The 16,480-nt window shown below is 41.3% G+C and overlaps 1 protein-coding gene across 1 annotated transcript in view; it reads right to left on the bottom strand.

The window, feature by feature from the left end:
- The window catches only part of ppp2r3b (protein phosphatase 2, regulatory subunit B'', beta), a 31,675-nt gene extending 15,490 nt beyond the window's left edge, over nucleotides 1-16,185 (bottom strand). Inside the window, exons 1-3 of the mRNA XM_064945133.1 lie at nucleotides 15,276-16,185; nucleotides 11,105-11,205; nucleotides 10,420-10,522 (exon numbers count right to left, since the gene is read on the bottom strand). Of these exons, the coding sequence (XP_064801205.1) occupies nucleotides 10,420-10,522; nucleotides 11,105-11,205; nucleotides 15,276-15,290 (219 nt within the window). The 5' untranslated portion in view covers nucleotides 15,291-16,185. The remainder of the gene's footprint in view (nucleotides 1-10,419; nucleotides 10,523-11,104; nucleotides 11,206-15,275) is intronic.
- Between the last annotated feature and the right edge of the window lie 295 nt (nucleotides 16,186-16,480).

The following is a 16,480-nucleotide window of genomic DNA, read 5'->3' as shown; positions in this document are numbered from 1 at the left end:
TGTTGTTAACAAATAGGTACACAACATGTCAGAGCCGGTGTTGTAGGATTTGAACTTACCAAATGCTGCTTTTCTGTCCTGCCAAATGCATAGAAAAACCAGCTAGATGTGTATTATGCAGGTCCTTGTTCAGGCAAGTTTCTAACAAACATAGGATATTACAGTTCTTCAGGTCCCATTGACAAGATACTCTTGAACATAGCTCGTCCAGTTTGTTCTCCAGTGAATGTACATATGCCAATAGACAGAGGCTAGAGGTGGTTTATTTACTTGCCGCCTTAGTTTCATCAGGGTGCCTGAATGTCGGCCTCTATAAATGCTGTCTCTTTCTCTTCCGAGTGTCGGGGATTAGTGCCTGGTCCAGGGTAAGCATTATGTCCTGCACCGCCGACTCGTTGAAGTACAAATCTTCATCCAAATCGAGGTTAGTGATCGTTGTACTGATGTCCAGAAGTTCTTTTCGGTCATAGGTACCGATGGCAGAAATATTTATGTGCAACAAAATTGAAGACCAGATCGAAGAAACCTTAATCCTTGCCTTAACTATTTCAAATTACAATTTCAATGGGGTGATGATTTTGGGAAGTGCCAAGGATTCCGTTTCAATTTTTTTCCCTTTTAGTAAGAGACCACTGTACGGATGACGGTAAGGACCATTTCAATGTAAGATTTTTTATATGTACATTATGTTAGCTCTTTTGTCAACATTGTTATTGGAGTTATTTACAGTGAGGCAAAGATGTTTTTAATCTATTTTTTAATTGAACCTTTATTTAATCAGTTAGTCTCACTGAGATCAAAATACCTCTTTCTGTAACGGATGTCGTCGGGAGAAAGAGAGGAGGAACAAAGCGTAGCGTGATAAGTGTTCATGATGATGTTTAATTAAAACTCAGAACACTAAACAATAAATGACAACGTGAATTTACAAAACCGAAACAGTACCGTGTGGCAACAAACACTCACACGGAAACAAACACCCACAAACCAAAAGTGAAACCCAGGCTACCAAAGTATAATTCTCAATCAGGGACAACAATTGACAGCTGCCTCTGATTGAGAACCATACTAGGCCGAAATCAAAAACCCACATAGAAAAACAAACAGACTGTCCACCCCAACTCACGCCCTGACCATACTAAAACACAGACAAACAAAGGAACTAAGGTCAGAACATGACACTTTCCCAAGGGAGTGTGTGCATATGTTTGTGTGAGCGAAAGACAGAGAATGACAGAATGTATGTGAGTTGAGCAGCCGAGTTCATCAGAGCCTTGACCAGGTCAAGTTTGCCCTCTACAGGTCATTGTCTTGTGTTCCAATCAAGTCACTCACTCCATTCACTTGTTTTTCTCCACCGGTACAGTATATTGTGATGTTGAGGGGGTCAACATGTACAAATCGACCGCATGCTTTACATACAGAGATTGCTATACCCCAACATCGTAGGTTTAATTAAAACAACAAAACATTGCTCAAAGAAATTATACTTTAACTAGGTTGTGGGATATCAGACAAAGGACAGCGAGTGACCTCATTGCTAAATAAGAATGAACTGATGTTCTAAAACATGACACATTACATTATAATAAGGCCAAACTACCGTACACAGAAACGTGGGGTGATGTGGGGTGAATGTTGGAATAATGAACAGTGTTTTAAATATTATTACAGACATAATATACTTTTTAGTGTAAAAAAATTATTAAAGGAAAATGTATATTTCATGCCAATGGTTTATATTGGTGCAAAATACTCTATTTTTCAGTAAAGGGTAGGGGATGTCAATGTCAAGTTATAAAACACGTATGTGGCCAGTTGACCTAGCTTGGCTGATGTGCGACCCACGTCACTACGAGAGCCGGGGTCAGCCGGACTAAAGTAGACCTACTTAGTAGAACGTTTATTTGCTACAAAGAATTGTAAATGAATCTTATTTAAAGGCATGCATAGTAAAACTTTTGAGACATTATCCTATTTGCATTTTTTATACTGAACTGTAAGAATTGTCTATTTCCCCAGCAGTTGGTTCACATTAGCCGCCTGCACAACAATATGTCCTATTTAACAACAACCAAACCTTTATTAGAGCAGATTGCTTTCTAGCCTACTTCAGAAAGTCCATAGCTTGACAGCAGTAGGGGTAAGATAAACACATGAACCCCTCACTAACACGCTTCCACGTTAACCAGCTATACCCCTGCGGTTTCTGACTCGGCCAAACCTTTGAAATGTCTTTTCAATGCATGAAAACACATGTTCACAGCTTTGGTAAAAATCCTATTTGTGCACTCTAATTACACTTTGAGAAGTTGCAAAGTTTTGTGTTTTGAAACCTTTACTTTTTCTCCTCTCATTTCTGATATTGATTAGGGTGCAAATGAGGCTCTCTGTTGATAAGAACAAAGAGGTTTCTGATTATGTTGCTGCTGTTATCAAGGGAAGCAATCAGGAGACCTCAGTCAATCATTTTGACAAAAGTGAGACACATTTGCTCATAGCAAACAGGCCTGTGTATGTGTGTATCAAATCAAGTTTTATTTGTCACATACACATGGTTAAGCAGATGTTAATGCGAGTGTAGCGAAATGCTTGTGCTTCTAGTTCTGACAATGCAGTAATAACCAACGAGTAATCTAACCTAACAATTCCAAAACTACTACCTTTTACACACAAGTGTAAAGGGATAAAGAATATGTACATAAAGATATATGAATGAGTGATGGTACAGAACGGCATAGGCAAGATGCAGTAGATGGTATTGAGTACAGTATATACATATGATATGGGTAATGTAGGGTAAACAAAGTGGCATAGTTTAGTGGCTAGTGATACATGTATTACATAAAGATGCAGTAGATGATATAGAGTACAGTATATACAGTGGGGAGAACAAGTATTTGACACACTGGCGATTTTTCAGGTTTTCCTACTTACGAAGCATGTAGAGGTGTGTAATGTTTATCATAGGTACACTTCAACTGTGAGAGACGGAATCTAAAACAAAAATCCAGAAAATCACATTGTATGATTTTAAAGTAATTAATTTGCATTTTATGCGTGACATAAGTATTTGATACATCAGAAAAGCAGAACTTAATATTTGGTACAGAAACCAAATGATCAATTACAGAGATCATACGTTTCCTGTAGTTCTTGACCAGGTTTGCACACACTGCAGCAGGGATTTTGGCCCACTCCTCCATACAGACCTTCTCCTGATCCTTCAGGTTTCGGGGCTGTCGCTGGGCAATACAGACTTTCAGCTCCCTCCAAAGATTTTCTATTGGGTTCAGGTCTGGAGACTGGCTTGGCCACTCCAGGACCTTGAGATGCTTCTTACGGAGCCACTCCTTAGTTGCCCTGGCTGTGTGTTTCGGGTCATTGTCATGCTGGAAGACCCAGCCATGACCCATCTTCAATGCTCTTACTGAGGGAAGGAGGTCGTTGGCCAAGATCTCGCGATACATGGCCCCATCCACCCTCCCCTCAATACGGTGCAGTCATCCTGTCCCCAGAAAAGCATCCCCAAAGAATGATGTTTCCACCTCCATGCTTCACGGTTGGGATGGTGTTCTTGGGGTTGTACTCATCCTTCTTTTTCCTCTATACACGGCAAGTGGAGTTTAGATCAAAAAGCTCTATTTTTGTCTCATCGTTACTACTCTCCCATTCCTCCTCTGGATCATCCAGATGGTCATTGGCAAACTTCAGACAGTCCTGGACATGCGCTGGCTTGAGCAGGGGGACCTTGCGTGCGCTGCAGGATTTTAATCCATGATGGCGTAGTGTGTTACTAATGGTTTTCTTTGAGACTGTGGTCCCAGCTCTCTCCATTTTCTAATAGTTGCGCCAACAGTTGTTGCCTTCTCACCAAGCTGCTTGCCTATTGTCCTGTAGCCCATCACAGCCTTTTGCAGGTTTACAATTTTATCCCCGATGTCCTTACACAGCTGACAGGTCTGTGAGAGCCGGAATTCGTACTGGTTGGTTGGTGATCAAATACTTATGTCATGCAATAAAATGCAAATGAATTACTAATTAATTACTAATTAATTTTTGTTTTAGATTCCGTCACTCACAGTTGAAGTGTACCTATGATAAAAAATTACCGACCTCTACATGCTTTGTAAGTAGGAAAACCTGCAAAATCAGCAGTGTATCAAATACTTGTTCTCCCCACTGTACATATACATATGAGATGAGCAATGTAGGGTATGTAAACACTATATTAAGTGGCATTGTTTAAAGTGGCTAGTGATACATCAATTTCCATCAATTTCCATTATTAAAGTGGCTGGAGTTGAATCAGTGTGTTGGCAGCAGCCACTCAATGTTGGTGGTGGCTGTTTAACAGTCTGATGACCTTGAGATAGAAGCTGTTTTTCGTTCCCTGCTTTGATGCACCTGTACTGACCTCGCCTTCTGGATGATAGCGGGGTGAACAGGCAGTGGCTCGGGTGGTTGTTGTCCTTGATGATCTTTATGGCCTTCCTGTGACATCGGGTGGCATAGGTGTCCTGGAGGACAGGTTGTTTGCCCCTGGTGATGCGTTGTGCACACCTGACTACCCTCTGGAGAGCCTGACGGTTGTGAGCAGAGCAGTTGCCGTACCAGGCGGTGATAATCCCCGACAGGATGCTCTCGATTGTGCATCTGTAGAAGTTTGTGAGTGCTTTTGGTGACAAGCCGAATTTCTTCAGCCTCCTGAGATTGCCGAGGAACTTAAATCTTACAACCCTCTCCACTACTGTCCCGTCGATGTGGATAGGGGGGTGCTCTCTCTGCTGTTTCCTGAAGTCCGAGATTCTCTCCTTTGTTTTATTGACGTTGAGTGCGAGGTTATTTTCCTGACACCACACTCCGAGGGCCCTCACCTCCTCCCTGTAGGCGGTAGTTTCGCTGTTGGTAATCAAGCCTACCACTGTCGTGTTGTCCGCAAACTTGAAGACTGAGTTGGAGGCGTGCATGGCCAAACTACCGTACACATAGAAACACATAGAAACAAACTTGACCTCCACATCTGGCTTCTTCACCTGCAGGATCAACTGAGACCAGCCACCCGGACAGCCGATGAAACTGTGGGTTTGCACAACCAAAGAATTTCTGCAAAATTTGTCAGAAACCGTCTCAGAGAAGCTCATCTGTGTGCTCGTCGTTCTCACCAGGGTCTTAAACTGACTGCAGTTCTGCATCATAACCAACTTCAATGGGAAAATTCTCTGCCCTCAATTGCCATTGGCATGCTGGAGAAGTGTCCACTTCATGCTTGTCGTCCTCTCCAGGGTCTTGAACTGACTGCATGTCGGGCATAATAACCAACTTCAATTGGCAAATTCTCACCCTCGATTGCCACTGGCATGCTGGAGAAGTGTCCTCTTCATGGATAAATCCCGGTTTCAACTGTACCGGGCAGATGGAAGTAACTAAAATAAACTTTTATTGTTAAATAAAATGTACTTTTATTAATTCATTGTCCTCCTAGAGTTGCTGAATCTCCTCTCTACTTCAGTTTGCTCCTCAATTCATGCACCTTGGTAGGAAAGCAAGGCAGTGTCAATGATCCCTTCCCTTGGAAGTATGCTGCATCCAGACCATTCTGACCCATTTGTCAGAGACCATACTGTCATGAGTGAGAATGTGTTCAGTGTTTTAGTTACAGCATACTTCCAACCCATATTTCCTTCCTACTTCAGTCAGTGGATGTGAGGAAGCACAACGTGGTCTCAGAACATTTCGTATCATTCTGTACGTAAATCCTAGAAACTCCATTTAGTATAATACTCTATGTTACTTTCTTATGGTATGTATTAACTTTTTATGGCTGCAGAGGCAGTATTGAGTAGCTTGGATGAAAAGGTGCCCATTGTAAATGGCCAGCTCCTCAGTCTCAGTTGCTAATATACACATATTATTATTAGTATTGGATAGGAAACACTCTAAAGTTTCCAAATTGTCAAAATATTGTCTGTGAGTATAACAGAACTGATATTGCAGGCGAAACCATGAGGAAAATCAAAACAGGAAGTTGCTTCTATTTTGAAAACTCCATGTTCCATAGCCTCCCTTTGCTGGATTTAAAGGGATATGAACCAGATTCTGTTTCCTATCGCTTCCTCAAGGTGTCAACAGTCTTCAGACATAGTTTCAGGCTTTTAATTTGAAAATTGAGCCAGAACGATAACATCGCGTCAAGTGGTCACGTGAGTTTTGCTCGCCCAGCAGAATTTGGACAGCCATTGTTTTCCCCTCTCCTACTATGAAAGACATTTGCGGTTGATATATTATCGATTATATATTTTAAAAACAACCTGTGGATTGGTTATTAAAAGCGTTTGACATGTTTCTGTGGACATTATGGAAACTATTTGGAATTTTCGTCTGCGTTGTCATGACCGCTCTTTCCGGTGGATTTCTGAACATAACGCGTCAAACAAAAGGAGGTATTTTGGATCTAAAATAATCTTTATGGAACAAAAGGAACATTTGTTGTTTAACTGGGAGTCTCGTGAGTGAAAACATCCGAAGATCATCAAAGGTAAATTATTAATTTGATTGGTTTTCTGATTGTCGTGACCTGATGCTAAGTGTACTTAATGTTTTATCGTGCGATCGATAAACTTACACAAACGCTTGGATTGCTTTCGCTGTAAAGCATCATTTCAAAATCTGAGATGACAGGTGGATTAACAAAAGGCGAAGCTGTGTTTTCCTATATTGCACTAGTGATTTCATGAATACAAATATTTATTGTATGTAGCGCTATGCTATTCAGCGGGATTGCAGCCATAACAAGTTAACAGCACGGTGCCCACAAAACTCATCAGTAAGCTAAGGACCCTGGGACTAAACACCTCCGTCTGCAAACGGATCCTGGACTTCCTGACGGGCCACCCCCAGGTGGTAAGGGTAACCAACAACACATGTGCCACGCTGATCCTCAACACAGGTGTCCCTCAGTGGTGCGTGCTTAGTCCCCTCCTGTACTCCCTGTTCACCAGCGTGGCCAAGCATGACTCCAACACCATCATTAAGTTTGCCGACGACACAACTTTGGTCATTCACATCGACAGGGCTGTAGTACTTGGTCCAAACACACCAAGACAGTCGTGAAGAGGGCACAACAATGCCTATTACCCCCCAAGAGACTGAAAAGATTTGGCATGGGTCCCCGGATCCTCAAAAAGTTCTACAGCTGCACCATCGAGAGCATCCTGACCGGTTGCATCACCGCCTGGTATGGCAACTGCTCTGCATCTGACCATAAGGCGCTACACAGGATAGTGCATACGGCCCAGTATATCACTGGGGCCAAGGTTCCTGCCATCCTCGACCTCTATACTTGACGGTGTCAGAGGAAGACCCATAATATTGTCAAATACTTCAGCCACCCAAGTCACACACAGTTCTCTCTGCTACGACACGGCAAGTGGTGCTGGAGCGTGAAGTCTAGGTCCAAAAGGCTCCAGCTTCTACCCACAAGCCATAAGACTGCTGAACAATTAATCAAATGGCTACCCGGACTATTTGACTTGCCTAGTTAAATAAAGGTTAAATAAAAAATATATATATTTAAAAAATTGCACTGCTGTTTATTATTGATGCACAGTAACTTTATTCCCCTATGTCTTCACTGTCATTTTCAATCTCTCCCTGGCCGTTTATTGGATATTTCAAACTTTTTTAACAAATCAAAAACGAAAAAATTGGGCGTGCAAAATTATTCAGCCCCTTTACTTTCAGTGCAGCAAACTCTCTCCAGAAGTTCAGTGAGGATCTCTGAATGATCCAATGTTGACCTAAATGACTAATGATGATAAATACAATCCACCTGTGTGTAATCAAGTCTCTATATAAATGCACCTGCACTGTGATAGTCTCAGAGGTCCGTTAAAAGCGCAGAGAGCATCATGAAGAACAAGGAACACACCAGGCAGGTCTGAGATACTGTTGTGAAGAAGTTTAAAGCCGGATTTGGATACAAAAAGATTTCCCAAACTTTAAACATCCCAAGGAGCACTGTGCAAGCGATAATATTGAAATTGAAGGAGTATCAGACCACTGCAAATCTACCAAGACCTGGCCGTCTCTCTAAACTTTCAGCTCATACAAGGAGAAGACTGATCAGAGATGCAGCCAAGAGGCCCATGATCACTCTGGATGAACTGCAGAGATCTACAGCTGAGGTGGGAGACTCTGTCCATAGGACAACAATCAGTCGTATATTGCACAAATCTGGCCTTTATGGAAGAGTGGCAAGAAGAAAGCCATTTCTTAAAGATATCCATAAAAAGTGTCATTTAAAGTTTGCCACAAGCCACCTGGGAGACACACCAAACATGTGGAAGAAGGTGCTCTGGTCAGATGAAACCAAAATTGAACTTTTTGGCAACAATGCAAAACGTTATGTTTTGGCGTAAAAGCAACACAGCTCATCACCCTGAATACACCATACCCACTGTCAAACATGGTGGTGGCAGCATCATGGTTTGGGCCTGCTTTTCTTCAGCAGGGACAGGGAAGATGGTTAAAATTGATGGGAAGATGGATGGAGCCAAATACAGGACCATTCTGGAAGAAAACCTGATGGAGTCTGCAAAAGACCTGAGACTGGGACGGAGATTTGTCTTCCAACAAGACAATGATCCAAAACATAAAGCAAAATCTACAATGGAATGGTTCAAAAATAAACATATCCAGGTGTTAGAATGTCAAAGTCCAGACCTGAATCCAATCGAGAATCTGTGGAAAGAACTGAAAACTGCTGTTCACAAATGCTCTCCATCCAACCTCACTGAGCTCGAGCTGTTTTGCAAGGAGGAATGGGAAAAAATTTCAGTCTCTCGATGTGCAAAACTGATAGAGACATACCCCAAGCGACTTACAGCTGTAATCGCAGCAAAAGGTGGCACTACAAAGTATTAACTTAAGGGGGCTGAATAATTTTGCACGCCCAATTTTTCCGTTTTTGATTTGTTAAAAAAGATTGAAATATCGAATAAATGTCATTCCACTTCATGATTGTGTCCCACTTGTTGTTGATTCTTCACAGAAAATACAGTTTTATATCTTTATGTTTGAAGCCTGAAATGTGGCAAAAGGTCGCAAAGTTCAAGGGGGCCGAATACTTTCGCAAGGCACTGTAACTTTAGTTTATATTGTAAATATTTTATTAACTCTATTAATTGAATTGCATTGTTTGTTAGGGGCTTGTAAAGTAAACATTTCACGGTAAGGCCTAGACAAAAGTTTGGATTCACCTACTCATTGCAGGGTTTTTCTTTAATTTGACTATTAATAAGTGTGCCTTGTTAATTTATGGAATTTCTTTCATTCTTAATGCATTTGAGCCCATATGTTTTGTTGTGACAAGGTAGGGGTGGTATACAGAAGCCCTATTTGGTAAAAGACCAAGTCCATATTATGGCAAAACAGCTTAAGCAAAGAGAAAGGGCAGTCCATCATTACTTTGAGACATGAAGGTCAGTCAATCTGCAATTGCAGTCGCAAAAACCATCAACCGCTATGATGAAACTGACTTTCATGAGGACAGCCACAGGAAAGGAAGAACCAGAGGTACCTCTGGTGCAGAGGATAAGTTCATTAGAGTTACAGCCTTAGAAATTGCATCTCAAATAAAGGCTTCACAGAATCAGAACCGGCCGTGATTGGGAGTCCCATAGTACAACGCACATTTTGCCCAGCGTCGTCCAGGTTTGGGCGGTGTAGGCTGGTATTGTAAATAAGAATTTGTTCTTAACTGACTTGTCTAGTTAAATAAAGGTTAAATAAAAATAATTAAATAAAATCAACTGTTCAGAGGAGACTGCGTGAATCAGGCCTTCATGGTCGAATTCCTGCAAAGAAACTACTACTAAAGGTTTACCAATAAGAAGAAGAAACTTGCTTGGGCCAAGAAACACAAGCAATGGACATTAGACTGGTGGAAGTCTGTCGTTTGGTCGTTTGGTCTGATGAGTCGAAATTTGTCTTTGTGAGATGCAGAGTAGGATGATCTCAGCATGTGTGGTTCCCACCATGAAGCATGGAGGAGGTGGTGTGATGGTGTGGGGTAGCTTTGCTGGTGACACTGTCTGTGATTTATTTAGAACTCAAGGTACATTTAACGAGCATGGCTACCATAGCATTCTGTAGCGAGTTTTTAGGAGCAATAGATGTTACGGTCACCACAATTGTTGACATTCCATCAATTTTGAAATGTTAAATTAAAAACCCCACTGAATGGAATGAAGTCCTCAAGTCCTCATAATTACTTTGTCCTGCCCCAAAATACCTATTTCCCACCTGCCCAGCCACAAACAAACCTTTCCCTCTTTTCTGCTTTTCCCAGTAATTCTGCCCATCCCCTCTCCCCAAGCTAGAATCCCTCTTTTCCCAGGTGGCTGTGTGGTGTTGTACCTGCGGGAATGGAATTAAGTCCTCTTGTTCCAGGAAATTACAGCCAGGTTTGGCCAAGAGGTCCAAAATCGTAGACACATCACCGTGACAGGTCTGCAGCGTTCTGGGAAGGAAAGAGTGAACAGATGGTTTCAGGGTTTCTCTCGTTCAGAGGACATTTCAGACCGAGTTTGAAATCATTCACATTTGGCGTGGCAGTGCAGGTTAATACATTCTGACATTAGGATTTTGAATTGATTCTGCAACATTCTCAGTGTGACAGCAATGACGATGACATAATGGATCTTTCCAGTTTAAACCCCCTCAGAGCCACGAGGTAACGTCAGAGGCCATTTGACAAATTCTCCAGAGGCTTTACAAGTTATTATAACAGTACATTTACAACAACGCACAACCAAGAGCACAGTCCAGTAGAGTATAGTACACGCCCTGTGGTCCTTACTTTAGTGTCCAAGAGAAACACAGAATAGGACAATACATCAATTCATACATGCAACCATTCTCACTGTTTGTTTTTCAAACTGTTTTCTTAAATAAAAAAATAAAAAGGCAAAACATTAGAGAAAGACACCTGTGTAGGCTTTGCCTTAGCTTTGACCATCACATGTGGCTATTCGTAGTTGTTAACAAGATAATATGGGACTATGGGGTGGCTGGTTGGGTACAAGAAGCACCATTGTCTTACTTTCTCCACTTGGCCACAAACTTGTGAACAGAAATGAAGCCAGTCCTGTCACCTCCAGAACTGAACAATGGAGCTTTCCAGGAGAGAGGACACTTGCACACCTGGAGAAAGAGAGATGAGAAGGTGTACGTGTTTTAGATAAGGATCCTCTTCTGGGATGTCAGATCACTTTACTATCCTTGACAGGTCACATGTAATAGAAATGTGTCAAACAAAATATGGTCCAGCTACCCTCTTCAGTGCTCTATATTATCCTTCAATAGGGTGAGCAAAATCAGATTATTTCTCTCTCTCTCTTTCTTAAACAAACAGCTGTCCGTCATTGCTCTGATCCCACCTAAAGAGCTTAATGGAGTCCAGGAAGATTGTTAAACATGGTCAAAATGTGACACAGCATTTCCCTGGGCTGTGAGTGATATAGCAGCGAGTCCAGTTGAGCTACCCGGGATGACTGGCTTTGTGAAAGGCCCATCTCCCACTGATAATTGCTGTGTTTCCCTCAAAGAACTCCCTGACAAAACCTGGCTGACGTTTCTTTCTCAACTCGGGTTCCACTCAGGTCAGCGGGGGTTAAGAGGTTAAGAGGGGGGACAGAGATAATATTTTCAAGGGTTAAGAGAAAAAACATCTTTGGTAAAACCAGGGGCTAATTGAGCTAATGAAATACATTTTTCTGGGTGGCTGTGGAGCTCCGGCGATACAAATCACCATCTGACCTTGGCAACCTGCTCCATCTCCTCAAAAGTGTCCCTTTCACTGGGGAATTTGGAAAACATTTTTTAGATCTGCACCAACTGTCAGAGCAGCTCACAGATTACTGCACCTGTACATAGCCCACCTATAATTTAGCCCAAACAACTACCTCTTTCCCTACTGTATTAAATTTATTTATTTATTTTGCTCCTTTGCACCCCATTATTTTTATTTCTACTTTGCACATTCTTCCACTGCAAATCTACCATTCCAGTGTTTTACTTGCTATATTGTATTTACTTTGCCACCATGGCCTTTTTTTGCCTTTACCTCCCTTATCTCACCTCATTTGCTCACATTGTATATAGACTTGTTTATACTGTATTATTGACTGTATGTTTGTTTTACTCCATGTGTAACTCTGTTTCGTTGTATGTGTCGAACTGCTTTGCTTTATCTTGGCCAGGTCGCAATTGTAAATGAGAACTTGTTCTCAACTTGCCTACCTGGTTAAATAAAGGTGAAATAAATAAATAAATAAAAATGTTAACATTGGCTTTGGGCCGACGCCTTGGGAAGTAGATAACTTTAGAAGGCTTTCACTCAGTGCCGTGGCAACGGACTGCTCGATTTTCACTTGGGCCTGAAGAGAGATAGACCGGACAGAAATACAGCCGCCGATGCTAACACAGCACCCACTAACACTAGCGCCTTCTAAAGTAAACAAAGCCTAACTAGACCTTATAAATACTCAAACGCTGGCCTTGTCTCCCATTAGGTAAGAGATATGGTTGCTCAGCAAATTACGCCATCCATCTACCAGTTAACTGTAATGGTTTTCAATAAAGATGTGTCAAGTTATGTTGGAATGTTCAAAACACACCATTTACACAAAGAGTCATTCTGGCAGGCAGGCGCAATTCACCAGGATAGACTCCTACAGACATACAGTACCAGTCAAAAGTTTGGACACTCATTCAAGGGTTTTTCTATACTTGTACTATTTTCTACATTGTAGAATAATAGTGAAGACATCAAAACTATGAAATAACACATGGAATCATGTAATAAACCAAAATGTGTTAAACAAATCCACCCTTTGCCTTGATGACAGCTTTGCACACTCTTTGCATTCTTTCAACAAGCTTTATGAGGTAGTCACCTGGAATGCATTTCAATTAACAGGTGTGCCTTGTTAAAAGTTCATTTGTGGAATTTATTTCCTTCTTAATGCATTTGAGCCAATCACTTGTGTTGTAACAAGGTCTATTTTCTGTATACGATATATATCTTCTGTATTCCCTATTTGGTAAAAGACCAAGTCCATACTAAGACATGAAGGTCAGTCAATCCGGAAGATTTCAAGAACTTTGAAAGTTTCTTCGAGTGCAGTCGCAAAAACCATTAAGCACTATGATGAAACTGGCTCTCATGAGGACCGCAACAGGAAAGAAAGACCCAAAATTACATCTGATGCAGAGGAGAAGTTCCTTGGAGTTACCAGCCTCAGAAATTGCATCCCAATTAATTGCTTCACAGAGTTCAAGTAACAGACACATCTCACCATCAACTGTTCAGAGGAGACTGCGTGAATCAGGCCTTCATGATCAAATTGCTGCAAAGAAACCACTACTAAAGAACACCAAAAAGAAGAAGAGACTTGTTTGGGGCAAGAAACATGAGCAATGGACATTATACCGGTGGAAAACTGTCCTTTGGTCTGAAGAGTCCAAATTTGAGATATTTGCTTCCAATCACCTTGTCTTTGTGAGCCGCAGAGTAGGTGAACGGATGATCCCCGCATGTGTGGTTCCCACCATGAAGCATGGAGGAGGTGTGATGGTGTGGGGATGCTTTTCTGGTGACACTGTGATTTATTTAGAATTCAGGGCACACTTAACCAGCATGTCTGCCACAGCATTCTGCTGCGATACACCATCCCATCTGGTTTGCGCCTAGTGGGACAATCATTAGTTTTTCAACAGGACAATGACCTAAAACACACCGCCAGGCTGTGTAATGGCTATTTGACCAAGAAGAAGAGTGATGGAGTGCTGCATCAGATGACTGCCTCCACAATCACCCGACCTCAACCCAATTGAAATGGTTTGAGATGAGTTGGACCGCAGAGTGAAGGAAAAGCAGCCAACAAGTGCTCATCATGTGTGTGAATTCCTTCAAGACTGTTGACAAAGAATTCCTCATGAAGATAAGGGTAGCCACTGTGGGTAGCCACTGTGAAGAATCATTTTTTGTTACCACATGATTACATGTGTTATTTCATAGTTTTGACATCTTTACTATTATTCTACAATGTAGAAAATAGTAAAAAAATAAGGAAAAACCCTTAAATGAGTAGGTGTCCAAACGTTTGACTGATACTGTATGGTCAACCCATTTTACTACACTCTTCAGCACCATACAAATTGATGCAAACACAGAACAATGCCAAATTTATGAGAAGTTGAATGGATTAGAAAAAGCTATAAAAGGACAATTACTGAACAGAAAAATAAACTTCATGCTCTCAAATTTGAAAAAGCATGCGGACCTGATGGAATCCTAAATGAGATGTACATATTCACTAGTAGAACATTTCATTTGGCTATATTAAAACTGTTTAATTTGATCCTGAGTGTAGGTTATTTCCCTGACATCTGAAATAATGGACTCATTACCCCAATCTTTCAGAACGAAGACACATTTCACCCTAACAATTAATGAGGCATGTGTGAACAGTAACCTGGAGAAGGTTTTCTGTAGTATTATAAATGTAAGATTTCCAAACTTCCTTCAGAGAAGAAACAACTTCATTGTGTATTTTATCCCCTTGATTAAAAAAGAAATTGTGACGATCACATCCCTGAGTGAGTATTACTGTGCTGGCCATTTGTATAGCCTGTCGGGTGTGTAGCGTATGTGCCCCACATTCAACTGATTCATATTCCTTCTGGCAGAACCGTCAGGGTCTCGGCAAAATACTCGTTATCATACCAGGAGGAGATGCCTTCTGGCATCCGCCTTTTAATTTGTATTGCGTGCCGAGCGAATGGGCTCTGACCGTTGTGATGAATGAAGAAGGGTTTGGCGCCAAGTAGATGTGACTGTCCTGGGCCGTTTCCTCACACCTGGTGATTTATGGGTTTTTCTAGAATTTAATTTCTCATGGGAAGGGTCAAGGGCGGCGCACTACCATCCGCCCCAAAATGAAGCTGTTTTGATTTCACTGCCCCCTTCGCATTTAGATCAACATTTAGTATCCTTTACTCCTCCAGCAGAGAGGGGGTCCAGTGTCGTGACTTGACTTGAACATTAACCTGAGGACTGTTATTTATCTAATCAACTAACTGTTTAACTGTTACCCGATTTAAATTAATAATGTAACGAGTAACTCGTTAGGATCTAGGGCACTCCCGAATTAAACTCTAAAAGGTCTCTACTTATCACATCTATAAATAGTCAACTTATTAATCATAACCTCATATGATATCATCCTTCTGAACAGTCGTAACCTCCTTGCATCTGCAAAAAACAGAGCCTTACTTAAGATTCAGTACAACACAAATTGGTTTAATTATATACTGTATTTACTAGCTAATTAAATGGTACCACAGAATAAACATACACATTTAATTCATTAAAAACAGGTCTTTAGAGGACTGACAACAATATGGCTACTTGCTACAAAAGACATGGAGAGGGAGAGAGGGACAGAGACACTTAACGTTGGTACATTTAGAAACTCCTCTCACTTACAGTACTCCTATACTTTGCACACAACCGCCGCCCGCTTGGATTTAGAAATTGTGAATGTATTTACGTGAAATGCCTTGGTTCGCCATGTATCACTCTCGGAACCGAGCTGCCTTGGAAAGGGGGTTGGGCCTTTTCGTGGCATGCTTGTTAGGCTCTGATTGTCCAAAAATGTTTCCAACAAGTCTTCTACTGTTGTTCTTCTCTGTAGTTGTCCGCTATCCCGTGACTTGTCGTGTAGTCCTGAACAGAACTACAGAGTTGATTTTCCTTCCATTCGCTCCTGAAGATAGGCTAGCCAGCCGTATCGATGGTTCCCAGTGGGGTGATGAAAGTAGCATAATACGATGGTTTTAATATAGTAGTAGAATGGTTGAGATTCAGAGTTCAGACCCCTTTAAATGTAAGCTGCAGCTCTAAGTCTCTGGGCTGATATGTTAATTCATTTGTTCTGACACGCTCTCAGACCTCACACAGGGGCGTGACTTGTCACTTTTCTAAGTTTATGTAAAACAATTATCTTATGGCTCCTAAAATGACATCCCTCTCTTAACAAAAACACTCATAATTTGTCATATTTCATGCACAAAGCATAGGATGGACACTTCATGTGTGTAGTGGGCATACTTTCCAAGTTACAGTATTTCCTTTATATTATTTTTAATAACATCACAAAATAACAATCTAAATGACATTAGTGTTCTATAGATCGCCTCTGACCATTCCTCACGTTCTATGTTAGAAATATTGTTCCAGTATTCACTTTAGAACGTGTTAGAGTTTCAGCGGGAAAAGGTCTATTGAAACAAAAGACATTCCTCTGGTGAACATTGGAGAGGGAGTGCTGAATGTTCTGTCAACATAAAAAAAATCATATGACCTTCCATAATGTTTATGACCACAAATAAGAATAACTGCAGCAACCCTGTG

This window comes from Oncorhynchus masou, chromosome 29 (assembly GCF_036934945.1).
Source record: "Oncorhynchus masou masou isolate Uvic2021 chromosome 29, UVic_Omas_1.1, whole genome shotgun sequence".
Taxonomy (NCBI): domain Eukaryota; kingdom Metazoa; phylum Chordata; class Actinopteri; order Salmoniformes; family Salmonidae; genus Oncorhynchus; species Oncorhynchus masou.
This window is presented reverse-complemented; position numbering and strand designations above follow the sequence as displayed.